This window comes from Eumetopias jubatus, unplaced genomic scaffold (assembly GCF_037043125.1).
Source record: "Eumetopias jubatus isolate StellerSeaLion01/CBP00866 unplaced genomic scaffold, mEumJub1_p1.0 scaffold_4, whole genome shotgun sequence".
In the NCBI taxonomy this organism is placed as follows: domain Eukaryota; kingdom Metazoa; phylum Chordata; class Mammalia; order Carnivora; family Otariidae; genus Eumetopias; species Eumetopias jubatus.
Window position 1 is genome coordinate 98,328,236 of NW_028274810.1, and position 14,680 is coordinate 98,342,915.

At 53.8% G+C, this 14,680-nt stretch overlaps 1 protein-coding gene, 1 long non-coding RNA gene and 1 other non-coding gene across 3 annotated transcripts; 1 reads left to right on the top strand and 2 right to left on the bottom strand.

Annotated features, from left to right (window-relative positions):
- Positions 1-6,178, top strand: KIAA2013 (KIAA2013 ortholog). Its single transcript, XM_028108316.2, has 3 exons — positions 1-1,223; positions 3,315-4,168; positions 5,522-6,178. The coding sequence occupies exons 1-3, from the start codon at positions 191-193 to the stop codon at positions 5,537-5,539; spliced, it is 1,905 nt and encodes a 634-aa protein (XP_027964117.2). The 5' UTR covers positions 1-190; the 3' UTR covers positions 5,540-6,178.
- Positions 5,066-14,423, bottom strand: LOC114213243 (uncharacterized). Its single transcript, XR_003610175.2, has 4 exons — positions 14,241-14,423; positions 12,570-12,819; positions 10,145-10,254; positions 5,066-10,036 (listed from the first exon to the last, which is right to left on the bottom strand). It is a non-coding gene; the product is annotated as an uncharacterized LOC114213243 (long non-coding RNA).
- On the bottom strand, positions 14,118-14,234 carry LOC114213431 (U5 spliceosomal RNA). The gene has a single exon (XR_003610214.1). It is a non-coding gene; the product is annotated as a U5 spliceosomal RNA (small nuclear RNA).
- Positions 14,424-14,680: the final 257 nt, after the last annotated feature.

Sequence of the window (14,680 nt, forward strand, 5' to 3'; positions counted from 1 at the left end):
CGGTGCTGTTTGACGGCCGGGGGCAACCGAGAAGGAGGAGGAAGCGGCGGAGGCTGCTGCTGCTGCGGCGGCTGCGGCGGGGGCCGGAGTGGGCGCCGCGGTCCGGGCCGGGGAGTGAGGCGCGGGCGGCCGGGCCGGTGGGCTGGGCGGCGGGCCCGGCGGCCGCCCCCGCGCCGCGCCTGGCGGCCCGATGTGGCTGCAGCAGCGGCTTAAGGGGCTGCCGGGACTCCTATCGAGCAGCTGGGCCCGCCGCCTACTCTGCCTGCTCGGCCTCTTGCTGCTGCTTCTGTGGTTCGCCGGCTCCGGGGCGCGGCGGGCCGCGGGCGGCCTGCACCTGCTGCCCTGGGCCCGCGGCGAGCCGGGCGCCGCCGAGCCCTCTGCCTGCCTGGAGGGGGCCACCCGCGCCTGGCGCGGCCTACGGGAGCGCGGCGAGGCTGTCCCGCTGGGCCCTGGAGTGCCGGCCCTGGTGGCCAACGGCTTCCTGGCACTGGACGTGGCCGCCAACCGGCTGTGGGTGACTCCTGGAGAACGAGAGCCCGCCGTGGCGCCGGACTTCGTGCCCTTCGTGCAGCTACGCCCGCTCAGTGCCCTCTCCGAAGCGGGAGAGTCGGTGCTGCTGCTGCGTGAGGGGCTGCTGCGCCGAGTGCGTTGCCTGCAGCTGGGGACCTCGGGCCCCGGCCCTGCGGCCGCCGTCCCCGGGCCCGCCTCGGCCTCCGGCCTGGTCACAGGATCCGGCCGCGACTGCGTGCTGCTGCAAGAGGACTTTCTGGCGCACCGGGGCCGACCCCACGTCTATCTGCAGCGTATCCAGCTCAACAATCCCACGGAGCGGGTGGCCGCCCTGCAGACTGTGGGGCCCACTGCCGGCCCGGCCCCCAGAGCCTTCACCAGTACCCTGGAGAAGGTGGGAGACCATCAGTTCCTCCTCTACTCAGGCCGGTCTCCGCCTTTTCCCACGGGGCTGGTGCACCTGGTGGTGGTGGCCGCCAAGAAGCTAGTGAACCGGCTCCAAGTGGCTCCCAAGACACAGCTGGACGAGACAGTGTTGTGGGTGGTGCATGTTTCAGGCCCCATTAGCCCCCAGGTGCTCAAAAGCAAAGCAGCCAAGGAGTTCAAGGTGCTCCAGGATTTGGCCCGAAAGGAAATGCTGGAGCTCTTGGAGATGCCAGCGGCTGAGCTACTTCAGGACCACCAGCGCCTCTGGGCTCAGCTCTTCAGCCCAGGTGAGGCCTGGCCAGTTCTTGGTCCCCAGTCCACACTTTACACCAGGGTGTCCACGGTGCACCCTGGAGATACCCCGCTGAAATATACGGAGGTGACACTGAAGGGGAGTAGTGGGGTGGTTACACGGGGCTTGGCCATTGACCTGGGGCTGACTCTCTCTGCTCTACCACTTAGTATTTGTGTGATCTTGGACCAGTTAAGTGATCCCCATGGGCTTGTGTTCAGTAATAACAGTAGCACAGACCTCAGTGGACTTTTGGGAGAGTCTGATGAAAGAATGAGCGTGAAGGACAGGTCTTACTGTTCCTTGTTCTTGTAGATGAGGACTGATTTGGAGAATGGATGTGGGGGTCAGTTTTTAAAGGCTAAATCAACAGGCAGAGAGAGTCCTGGCCGTCCCCAGATTCTTGTTCTCAGTTCCCCCAGTCTGGCTGGTGACAGGCATGGGCTTTTTTTTTTTTTCTTTTATTTTAAGTGAACTCTGTGCCCAACGTGGGGCTTGAACTCACAACCCCAAGATCAAGAGTCATGTGTCCCAGGCGCCCCCAAGGCAGGACTTTCGCTAGGCTGAAGTGTGCCTTGGCCAGAGTGGCTGCACCTTTTCACTGGGAGGGAATGGAACTTCTGCTCCAGCAAGTTGGAATGGGCAGGTCAAATGAAAGCTTCTTTCCCCCGTTGACTGTTGCAGTAAAGGAAATCCTGTTCTAGATGAGAGAGAGATTTTGGGTTCCAGGGTGCTTGTTGTCTAAATCCTTATACTTAGTTGCTCAACGTGTTTTTAATTCACTCAGCAAGTATTGAGTGGATCTTGCCAGGGACTGTTCTCCGCATACGAGGGATACATAGAAGTGAATAGAACAAAGTTCCTGTTCTCTTGGTGCTTGCTCAAATTCTGGGCAGGAGGAAGGTGACACTAGAAAAGTGAAAATCTGAATGAATAAGCAAGAAAACTTTTTAGAATAAAAAGTTCTGTGAAGTTAAAAGTACGTGTTGGAGGGTGACAGGGTGAGGGGAAGGGTGGGGTGGGGCTTCTGTTTAGCTCCAGTTGTCAGGGAGGCCTCTCCGAGGAGGAAGCACTTAGCTAAGACCTGAATAGCAAGAAACCAGCCAAGTGATGATGTGGAGGGAGCCGTCAGAGGCCCTAAGGCAGGAGGAGGTGTGGTTGAGGCCAGTGTGGCCGAGCAAGGGAGAGGGGGTGATCGCCAGACCCTGAAAGGGCCTTGTAGACCTTGATGAGGATGGTGATTTTGATTCTCTATGGGATAGGAAACAGAGCACAGACACCACGAGCTGTACGTTTTTAAAGCTCCCTCTGGCTGCTGTGTGCAGAGTACCGACTGTGAGGGGATGAAAGGGGATGAAAGCGGGACACGGAGACCCCGTAGGAGCATTTTGCAGGAGCTCAGGTGAAAGAGGAGGGTGGCTGGGACCAGAGTTGTGACCGCAGAGACCGAAGTGGACGGCTTCTGATACTTTTGGAGGTGGTGCCACCGGGACTTTGCATGGACTAGGCGTGGGGCGTGAGAATTTGAGGGTGACTTCTAAATGTGTGGGGAAGGCTTGAGCAAGTGTCCGGAGATAAGCTGGGGAAGGATTGGCCTGGGGCTGGAAGAGTCAGGTTCAAAATGCCTGTCGGGCATCCGGGTGGAGACACCGCCAATGGGCAGTTAGCTGTTTGAGTCTAGAATTCATACAGATGTGGGAGATCGAGTGTTCAGATGTTATTTAAAGCTACAGGACTAGAAAAAGATGTTAGCAAGGAGCAGGCTGAGACGGGCCAGGGCGCTGATGAGTCTTGTGGACACAGAGGGCTGGACTTTTCAGCTGCCACCATGTCCTGGCCCCGTCTGTGTTCTTCTGGGCGCTGGCAGGAGGCCCCGCTTCGAACAGGATTTTAGGTTTCCGGCCCACAGGGTCAAGTTGGTCATGTGGGGGAGCCAGGCAGAATGACTTTCTCCCCTCGGGGGAGACTGGAGCTGCCCGTGCCTCCCTAGGGGCCAAAGGTTCATTCTCTGCTGCTCTTCATGTCATGACCTTAGCCTCCCGGCCACGCCATTCCTCCTTAACGTGCACCCTTTGTGGCGTTACAGGCGTGGAAATGAAGAAGATCACGGACGCCCACACCCCGTCGGGCCTGACCGTGAACCTGACGCTGTACTACATGCTCTCCTGTTCACCAGCCCCCCTGCTCAGCCCCAGCCTGAGCCACCGGGAGCGCGACCAGATGGAGTCGACGCTCAACTACGAAGACCACTGCTTCAGCGGCCACGCCACCATGCACGCTGAGAACCTCTGGCCGGGCCGCCTGGCCTCCGTCCAGCAGACCCTGCAGCTCTCCAACCTGTGGAGGCTGACCTTGCAGAAGCGCGGCTGCAAGGGGCTGGTGAGGGTCGGCGCCCCAGGCATCCTGCAGGGCATGGTGCTCAGCTTCGGGGGGCTGCAGTTCACCGAGAACCACCTCCAGTTCCAGGCCGACCCCGACGTGCTGCACAACAGCTACGCCCTGCACGGCATCCGTTACAAGAACGACCACATCAACCTGGCTGTGCTCGCAGACGCCGAGGGCAAGCCGTACCTGCATGTGTCCGTGGAGTCGCGCGGCCAGGCCGTCAAGATCTACGCGTGCGAGGCGGGCTGCCTGGAGGAGCCTGTGGAGCTGACCTCGGCGCCCCAGGGCCACACCTTCCCGGTCATGGTGACACAGCCCATCACGCCGCTGCTCTACATCTCCACCGACCTCACACACCTGCAGGACCTGCGCCACACGCTGCACCTCAAGGCCATCCTGGCCCACGATGAGCACATGGCCCAGCAGGACCCTGGGCTGCCCTTCCTCTTCTGGTTCAGCGTGGCCTCCCTCATCACCCTCTTCCACCTCTTCCTCTTCAAGCTCATCTACAACGAGTACTGTGGGCCTGGGGCCAAGCCCTTCTTCAGGAGTAAGGTATAAAGCCCCGGCCTTGTGTTCTGTGCTGAGGCCAGCACAGGGGAGGGCCCGGGTCATACTGGGGTCCCCTTCTAAGCCAGTACCCTCCACCCGCAACATAGAGGGGAGTGAGTGTGTTTAGAGAGGATATGAAAAAGTGAGTTCTAAGAGGAGACCATAGGAAGGGACAGTGGTGGGTTGCTGAGTCTGCTGGCCTCCCAGGGACAGTCCCTTCCCTCCCCCAGTAAATCTCAGCATTTACAAATAATTGCAACAAACCTCTACGTTGACCCGAGCCTCCGTCCAAGCTGCAGGGGGGGGGGACCCCTGTCCTCACCCCTGAGGGCCCGTTCACTGCCAATTGCTGGAGGCCTGCTAAGGGGGTCATCTTGTCAGCGCAGGGCACGATCCTCCCCTCCTGTGTCCTGAAACCTCTTTGCCCCCAGGAAGCCGTGACTTTGAGCATAGCCACTGTGGTACTCTCAGCTAGAATGTGTCTTGAGGCTCAGGCTCAGCCTCGGGGAGGCTGCCTCGTCTGCCCTGCCACCCAGCCCTCCGTGCTTTCTCACTGCCGGGGTTTCCCGGGAGAGGGAACAGAAGGGAGTCCATTATTGGCAGTCACAGGAGAAAGTCCCTCAGAGGGAAATGGGCTTGCTTCCCTTTCTCTCCTCTCTTCTTGTCGGACTAGTGAGTGGGGAGATACATTAGGTCTCGATCTGTGCTCTCAGCAGTTAAGGAGCCTGGGCCAACTCAGGAGAGATGCCTCATTACCTCCACAGAGGGCTTCGTGCCTTCTGGTTTCTAGTTTCTGGCCCGAGGCCAGGTTGAGAAGAAGTAGCGCTCATCCTGAGGGAGGGGGAGAAGGGTGGGCAGCAGGTCTGAGCTCCGAGCTTAAAGAACAAACGGAAAGTCAGATGAGAAAGAAATCTTCCCGAGCTTTAATAGAACAGGTGCTAAATTTGCATTGCGTGGGTCTGACAGCCTCTGTGAAGTAGGCAAGCTGCTTTTCCCTGCTGCTTGGTGGGCTTCTGGCATATACCCATCTGCCCTTGGTTCCCCACCTGATCGGGAGGAGGAGCCAAACCCCTAATTTTGGGGTGCTACCCCGCTGTCCCTCCATCTCCTCGGGCTCGAGCTGGGCCACGGCAGAGCAGAGCCCAGTGCACACCGCGCCAGCCTGCGGAGGTGTCCTGGCCACGGACTACACGGTGGCTGTCGCACGTCCCTGGGCCAGGAGCGCCTGCAGAGCCAGATCAGAGCCTGGGCGGGGGGCCACCAGGGTGATCTCTTGTCACCTGCTCCCCCTGGTAGTCGTGTAGCTTCCACGGGGTTGGTGGTGAAGAATAACAGCTTGTTTTGTTAATTCAACAGGAAGATCCCAGTGTCTGAGCGCACCAACAGCCCTGCTTTCAGCCCCGTCTGCACAAGACACCCAGCACTGACAGTCCTGCTGCACGAACAAGGGAGCCTTTGAAAGCACCCACCCTTTTGTGCCTTGTTGGGGACACCAGTGACGCAGAGCGCATGTGGATGTTCAGGAGTCGGCATCAGGGAGCGGGAGGGGAGGGCCAGTGGACTTTTTGTAAGCTTTCGACTCAATAAAATAAAGTGAACCTAGATGGAAAATACTTGAAATTGAACTCACTCCTTCTGCTCCCTTTCTTCTGTCCCAGGATATAGACCCTCTTTTGAAAAGACTTGTTTAGGAAAAATTGTGTTCTATTTCTAATTTAATGTGTTCTTTCTCGACTGAATTTTTAATTTATTGTTGTTGAGATTTGGCTGGATGGCTTTCGCATCCCCTTGAGACAGTGAGTCGTGGAGGTGATCTCCACCTGTCGCCGCCCCGCCTGTGCAGGGGGCACGGGTCTCGGCTCATCCCCCGGTATGAGCCTGGGGAGATCTGTGCTTTTGTACTTCTGGCCTTTAGGGGAGGTCTTTAACTTTCTAGTGATTGATGATTGTCGGGTTTTGAAATACCAAAGCTTCTTTTTTGTTCTGTTTTTAAATAAATCTCTTTCAAACTTCCTTGACCGGTCTGTGTGTGGTTGAAACCCGGAGACATGGGGTCTTCCTCCGTCATCAGGCTTTTGGGGTAGTGTCTGAAGCAGAAGGGCCAGCCACCTGGCCCTGCCCTGATGACACGAATTGTTTCCCCGTCTCTAATTCTCTTCAGAAGATGTGGAGGCCGCCACCTCACCCCTCAGCCAGGGTGGGGACTCACGGGGTCGCCCGGCCGAGGCCACGGTGGCCACAGCCCGACTCACCAGGGAAGCCTGGTCTCCTTCGCCACCATCTGAATGTCACCCACAACAGCAGGCCAGGAGAGAGTGCGACCAGGCATGTCCAGCCCGATCATGAGTCGCCCTGGCTCCACATGCCTCCCCCTCCTGCGCTGGGCAGGGCAGAGCTCAGAGGCGGCCCCGTCGCCCACCCACGAGTCCTTGGCGGGCCTGCCCGTTCAGGGGAGCAGGAGCCTCATGGGGCGCCGCTGGGTGTGTGGTTCAGGGTGTGGCGTGCCCTGCAGTCCTTACGTGAAAACTGGCAGCTGCTGGACAACAGTCCCAGCTCTAGTCCCCCCCGCCTCTGTTTAGCTTGGAACCCGGCCTGCCGGAGGTTGCCGCAAACGGTAAAAATAGACCTGTGTACCCGCTGCCGAGAAATCCGGAACCTACGATCTCAATAAACGACTTGGGAGGGACAACATCGAGTGCTCGCCGCGTGCTGGGGACGGTCCACGGGTGGGCTGCCACTGGCGGGCGGCCGTGGGCTGGCAGCCTCCGGAGGAGGTGAAGATCCGATCGGGGTTTGAGGGCGGGGAGGCTGCGGGAGGCCAGGCTGCGGTGCGGCGCCGTCACCGCCCTCCCCCACCTCTGGCGGCCCCTGCCTCCCCTGAGCGACCTTTGCTCCCCTCAGCGATGGCATCAGCAGCCCGCCCCAAGAATGCCAGGTGTCTGCCGGGAGCAGGGACCACCCTCGCAGGGAGGGGATGCAGGCGGCCTCAGCGGGGGGCCGCGCTGTGCCGGCCAGTAAGGCCTCCCGCCTCTCCCGACAGATGCACCGAGGTTTCACCAAGTAACCCTAACCTGCACTGTGGGCGCCCCCTGGGGAGCTTCCCAGGTGTCATCTGAACCTTGTCCCTGTTCCCAGAGGGCAGGAGGGACCAAAGACGAGGCAGGCCACTGCAGGTGGGGGGAAGGCAACTTACCGGTGAGACGTCTCTCTTTAGCGCCATCGGTTGAGTGGATCCCCGACCTGCCCACCTGCACGTTAAAACTTTCTGCAGAGGCCTTACCTGTAGAGCTCCGTCACCATCACGGGGCCGTGTCCTTGGAGCAGCCTCTGGGAGCAGGAAAGGCACTCAGATCCCGTATCCAGGGACACGGAGGGGGTGAGGAGCCTCTGGGGTCACTGGCCGTCACCCCCTCTCCACTCGCCCCCCAGCCCTCTCCCCTCCTCTCAGCCCACTTTTTACTGGCAGCTGCAGCCAGCCCCTCTGTGTGGATTCGAATCCCCACCAGCACCTCGCATAGCTTCTCTCTTCCCTTTGGGAAGACTAGGCCACCTACCATGAGGCCCGCAGCTCCTCTGGGGGAGGAGTTTTCCAAAAGGGATTTGGACCCTCAGAAGGGCATTGGTATGGGCTGAATGTGTCCCCCCAAATTCACATGTTGAAATGCTATCCCCCAGGGTGGTGGTGTTTGGAGGGGGCCCTGTGGGAGGTGACTAGGTCATGAGGGTGGAGCCCTCCCGAATGGGATTAGTGCCCTAATAAGAGGGACCCCAGCGAGCACCCCTGTCCTCTCCTGTGTGCAAGGTGAGACAACAATGGGCATCTGTAACCCAGACGGGGGTGCTCACCAGAAGCCGTGTGCTGGCCCCCGATCTTGGGCTTCCAGCCCCCAGAACTGGGGGAAATACCTTCATGTTTTTCCTAAGCCCTCTGTCCCTGGCCCCCTGCTCTGGGAGCCCAAACAGACTAAGATATTCAGGCATATTACTGCAGCGGAGGAGTGGAACTTTTCCCAGGTGAAAACAAACCAAGAAACAGATTCATAGGACCTTAGATGGAGAAGAAACCTTGCAGCTCTTCTTGCTCGGGAGTCTGTAACCTGGCTTCACGGGATCCATGGACCCCAGAATGGCCAACTGTATGCACTTTTTTTTTTCTTTCATGAGAGGTCCTGTAGCTTTCTTCAGATTCCCAAAGGATGCCTGACTTCAAAATGAACAAGACAGCCTGCACTCTGGGGTCTTGTTTTTCCCCTCTCCCACCCACCCCAGGGAGCAGCAGTGGTCTGAGCTTCTGAAGCTTCTGAATCTTTATTTTCACTAACCTCTAACTGAAATTTAGCATCTCCTCCCACGATTAACTTCTGAAGCTTCTGAACCCCTGGTTCGGGGTCTGGCAACTGGGTGGCTCACACCACTTTCTGTGGAGCAGATACCCTCCCTGCAGAAAGGAGGCTGCCCGGCACTGGCTGAGCAAACAGCTTCACCGTAAACCAGCTACCTGCGGTCTGACACTCCTGGTTCCTGGGAGCCTCTCTTCCGGACTTTGGCCAATGGAAGCTTTAGATAAATAATTTGATTCAGTAAATATTTATTGTGAATCTTCTAGGCGGCCATGCACCTGGCCCATGGGTGGCAAAGGGGGAAAGATTACATTTGATGAACATCTACTGTGTGCTTGGCACTTAAGTTTTGCAAAGGCAGTGGCTATGTCTGACTTTTCATCTCTGGCTGGCCAGAAACTAGATGCCCAAAGAATGTTTGCTGAATTATATCTGTATGCATTATGTCATTTAATCCTTGTGTTTGAGGTTGCAAGTGACAGAAAACCTTAATGATAACCTCCTCAGAGCTGAGCAGCCACTGAACAGAGAATATTAGGAGGGGATTAGTTTCCCAAAGGAAGTTTGGGGTACCCTTATCAGGAAGGAGGAGGAATAGATGCTTGGCAGCAAAGTACAGGGGTCCAGCACACCCTGCAAGGTAAGTTTCATTCCCACTTTGCAGATGAGGCAAGTGAGGCTCAGACCAAAATGCACTAAGCCCTGGAAAACCAGAGAACAACGTAGATATGGTCTCCAACCTCGGGGAATGCACAGTATGAAGTGCAGACAGACAGATAAGAAGTCAGACAGTTAGACGGCGATCAGAAAGTGGGAGCATGGGGCTGGCACACTGAACCTCTGCTGGAGGGTCAGGGGCGGCTCCCTGGAGGAAGCTGAAGTCTGCAAGCTGGAACCTGGATAATGGGCATCCCCCAGGGTAAGGCATGGGAGAGGGCCATCCAGGCAGTGGGCAGAGCATGAGTTAAGTGTACAGAGGTGGGGACATTGAGGGACGCAAGGGCACCGTCATACTTCAGTTCGTCCAGAGTGTAGACTCCTCAAAGGGAATAAAGTGGGTGATAAGGTTAGAGAGTTGGGGTTTATGGATCATTCTTTCTATTGATCTTTATTGGGGGTTATTGATCTTTGACTTCTTTTTTTCCCCCTCCCCCGTGATCCGTATCTTTGACTTCTAAAGGCAAGGGGTGGGTAGGCTCAGCCCTAACTCATGGCAATGACAACATCACAGGTGACAATTCCTCCCATGGACATAGCACCTCCTCTCCCCTCCTTACTGTTATAATTTTAGCCAATCTTTACAGCTTCCCCCCAAACCAAGGGAGGACAGTTATCACCCTGTTTTACAAAAGTAGAAACTGAGACCGGGTGCAAGAGAGTGACTTGTCAAAGGTCAAAGGGAGGTGACCAGCGCCTTGCAGGATTGACGTTCTCCCATTGATGGGATAATGACCACCTCTGCTCACGGGTAAATCATAGCTCCTGGATGCCCAACTGCCACAGGAATCAATGTGACCGCTCTGTGGGTGTCCTGAGAGATGACAAAACAGGATGGTGAGCTCAAAGAAAGGCTGTGGATTCTCTCAAAATAGAACTTCGAGATGGGGCACCTGGGTGGCTCAGTCGGTTAAGCGTCTACCTTTGGCTCAGGTCATGATCCCAGGGATCCTGGGATCAAGTCCTGCATCAGGCTCCCTGCTCAGCGGGGAGTCTGCTTCTCCCTCTCCCTCTGCTGTGCGCGCTCTCTCTCTGTCAAATAAATAAATAAAACCTTTAAAGAACAAACAAACAAACAAAAAAACTTCGTGAAAATGTAATTAAACAGCATTTCCGGGGAAGGGAGCTGAATATAAAAGAGTCAGCAGTGGGCCGGGAGTTAGGGGACCTGGTTCCATTTCCAGCTTGGTCATTATCATCGCGCCACCTCAAAGAAGTGAGTTAAGTGTTTATCCTCCAGGTTCCCACCTGTAAAATGGGTCTAATAGCACCTTCCAACTTCATAAGATGGTCAGGAAGTCCCACTAAATAAATGACTGTGCGTGAATGTGCTTTGATAAATTCGAAACCTGCTACCCACACAGGGGATGGTTTGTGCTGAATACCTGGAGGCAAAAGAATGCAGCCCAGAGCTCTGAAACTCATGGACAGAATTCAGAGGGGCTGCAAACGTGGATCGGAAATTCATCTTTATTTTCACTAACCTCTAACTGAAATTTAGCATCTCCTCCCACGATTAACTTTGGCATTTAGGTCTTTGTCCCAAATAGAAATCACAGCGTTCTTGTCCCATTATGGTTGCTGCAGAGATCTTGAAATATTGTTCATGTTCATCGCAACTTTGAAATTATGGTAGTCCTTAGACTTGCCACTTGATCCTATTTATTTATCTATTATTTTATCTATTTAATCTATTAATGAAGAAGCACATGTTACCACTCACAAATTTGTTTTAAAAATATATTTAGGGGTGGGGCGCCTGGGTGGCTCAGTCAGTGGAGCGTCTGCCTTCTGCTCAGGTCATGATCTTGGGGAGTCTGCTTCTCCCTCTGCCCCTCTCCCCCTCATGCTCTCTCTCTCTTAAATAAATAAAATGTTTATATATTTAGGGGCGCCTGACTCAGTCGGCAGGGTATGTGACTTAATCTCAGGGCTGTAAATTCGAGCCCCATGTTGGGTGTAGAGATTACTTAAAAATAAAGTGTTAAAAAAATTTTTTTAAATATATTTAAAACTTTAAAATTATGGCTCATGTTTAACATACACACAAATAGCCAAATGGGAGATAAATAGATATAAGAGGAGGTTTATGATGGGAATTGGCTCATGAAGTTATGGAGGCTGAGAAGTCCCATGATCTGCCATCTGCAGATGAAGACCCAGGAAAGCTGGTGATGTAAGTGGAAATTAGGGCCAAGATCCAGGAGCTGATGTCCAAAGGCAGAAGATGTGTCCCAGCTCTAGTGAAAAAAGAGCCAATTTGCCCTTCCTCTACATTTGTGTTCTACTCAGGCCCTCAACAGGTTGGGTGAGGCCCACCCACTTGGAAGGACCATCTACTCAGTCCATTGGTTCAGACGCTAACCTCTCCCAGAAACACCCTCACAGACACACCCAGAAATAATGTTTTACCAGCTCTGGGGGCATCTCTTAGCCCAGTCAAGCAGACACCAAAAGTCAATCAGCACAGTGACCAGTTAGTTCAGATTTAGTATCTTTATGAACTCATAGATATTTTTTTTTTTAAGATTTTACTTATTTATTTGACAGAGAGAGACACAGACAGAGAGAGGGAACACAAGCAGGGGGAGCGGGAGAGGGAGAGGCAGGCTTCCTGCAGAGCAGGGAGCCCAATGCGGGGCTTGATCCCAGGACCCTGGGATCATGACCTGAGCCGAAGGCAGATGCTTAACGACGGAGCCACCCAGGCGCCCCGAACTTACAGATTTAAATAGATTGGAGATGTCTCGATCCTTTGAATGTATGAATCTTCTTAATGGTCCATCGATATCATTTTTGGCTTTTGGGAGACTCTGTGAGGGGCACATTTCCTGGCTGGCGCCTGCACTCTCCATTTCTCCAAGGAGCCCGCTTCCTTTGACCAAGGAATGGCATTTGGAGACTGTAATCTGGGTGCTTGGGGGTGCTCATTACACTAGGTTGTTTTTGCCAAAGGTGAACAACGAACAAATTTAAAACCCCTGCGTTGGATACGCAGAGACAGCACTGGCCGCCAGCATTTAATTCTGACTGACCCGAGCTGGCAAGTGAGGAGCAGTTTGCTGGGGAGAAAGAAAGGAAAATGACCCTCTTAGGGTTTGAATATGTCACCAGACAACGTGAGCCCGCTCCTTGGTGAGCTGTAGACCCAGACCACACAGAGTGCAGGTGTCTGCCTTGCCAGGTCACTTTATTTGTACAAATAAGGAGACCTTAAGGAATAGTTTCCAAAGCTGTGACTCCCCGGGCCGGGGGGTGGGGGGTGGGGGGTGGAGAAGGCTCCTTTTATTGGGGTTTGGGATGGATATTTAGAGAGGGATTATAATTTTATAATGAAGCTGAGGTACCTGTGGGCACTTTCTGACTCATCTGGACAGGTATGGTTCCCAGATGTTTCTTTTCCTGTTTCAGCAATTTGCTAGTTTCTAAAAGATGAAATGGACAGGCAGAAGCTTCTAGGAGTTTCCTGAGTTCAGGAGGTCCAGCTCTGAGTTCAGCGGGTCAAGAAGTCTTCCTGGTGACAAACGCGGGAACCAGCGGAGCAGGGCTGGACCGAGGGCAACTGCCTCAGGCACCCTGAGCCAGGGCCACGGTCATCTACACAAAGGGACATCAAGGGGCGCCTGGGCGACTCAGTCGGTTAAGCCACCGACTCTTGGTTTCGGCTCAGGTCATGATCTCAGGGTCATGAGACTGAGCCCCGCATCGTGCTCAGCATCGTGCTCAGCGTGGAGTCCCCTTGGGACTCTCTCTCCCTTTTCCCCTGCGCCTCCCCCCTCCCTCTCAAATAAATAAATCTTTAAAAAAGGAGGGGGGACATCAAAAGGGTCTAGGAAGGAGGAAGAGCTGGCCTGGGAGGTGGAGAAACTCAAGGAAGGAACTTCGGGATGGATTCCCTCTCTCCTTTGCTGGTTCAAACACTGCTAGTTTTCTTCCCCAGGATTCACTCCCTCCCTCCCGGAGTCTCACACCATTAGCAGGGCTCATGGCTGCCTAGGGGAAAGACTACATTTCCCAGCCTACCCCACACCCAGGCGGGATCGCAAAGCTAAATTCTGGCCAATGGGATTGGTTAAAAAATTAACTTCCTCTTGAGTTTTATCAAATCCCTTATAACCATGATTAAAAGTCTTTCTCATTCCGATTTTTCACCAGTGATCCAGCTCTGGTTTTTTTGGTTTTGTTTTTTTTTTTTTAAGATTTTATTTATTTGACAGAGAGACAGCGAGGGAGGGAACACAAGCGGGGGGAGCGAGAGAGGGAGAAGCTGGCTTCCCGCAGAACCGGGAACCCGATGCGGGGTTCCACCCGCGGACCCTGAGATCATGACCTGAGCCGAAGGCAGACGCTTAACGACTAAGCCACCCAGGCGCCCCTCCAGCTCAGGTTTTAGTGAACTTATCAGGAAAACAAAACAAAACAAAACCAACAGCAATGCTCATGTCACAAAAAAAGCAGCCAAAAGAAACTTACAGTAAATGCAACACTCAGAGCCAGAACCAGAGGGGTGCCGGACCTTGCCAAGCATTTATCCCTTGGGAAAATGTGAGAAGACACGCCCCAACCATCTTTTTGCAAAAAAGGTTTCATCCAGAGTCAGGGCAAAACCCACCCAACTAGATATTCTCTGTTGAAGAAATATCTGAGCTAAACTCCCTGCGAAGCGCCAGAGTAAAGAAAAATCATTGCTCAGAAGACGGAATTCAAACTTACACAATGCACAAAAGTTGCCGAACTAACTGTTTATCTGCCGGCAAAGCCTTCTAAGAGCGCGTAGAAAACAATTTTTTTGGTTGTTAAGAAGAATGAAAAACACGCGCACGTCAACACAGAATTTTTCAAGGAGAACTAAAGACACTAACTGAAGCCAATCTTTTTTTTTAAACACCGTTAGTAGCCTTGCCAAAAGCAAGGCCTCAAAAAATTGGGTAAAAACTCAGAATTGTTCCTCTCCACGGAAATCTTTAGTAAAAGGCGAAAGATTTATGCGATCTGAAGAGAAACCAGAGTATGCTTACCATTCCTCGCACACATCTCTCGGGTAACTGTTTCCCCGAACACAGTGATGGTGACTCTTTGCTCGAAAGAACTAGTGATTTCTGTCTTTCTCCCGGACAATTCTGTGAGAGCAGCCTTATTTTTGGGGAAAAATAATTCAAAGGAAAAAAGGAAAATCTAGTGATTTCTAAGTCAGAAATTGTCCTGTGTGCAATGCATTTTGGGTATGCAAATGAACCTCCGTTCGTCACGCCCCGGTTCCTGGAAACGCCTTAACTAGTACATTCGTTTTCCGGCTGGGACTAGGACTATCGCCAGGGGGCAGAGCGGAGGCCAGGTTTTCGGGATTATAGACTTGATCTTGGTCCAACCAGAAAAAGTCTGACTCTTGTTTTATAAATCTGGACTCCAAGCAAAAATGTCTATTGTACTTAAATAAAATAATAATAAAATAAAACTT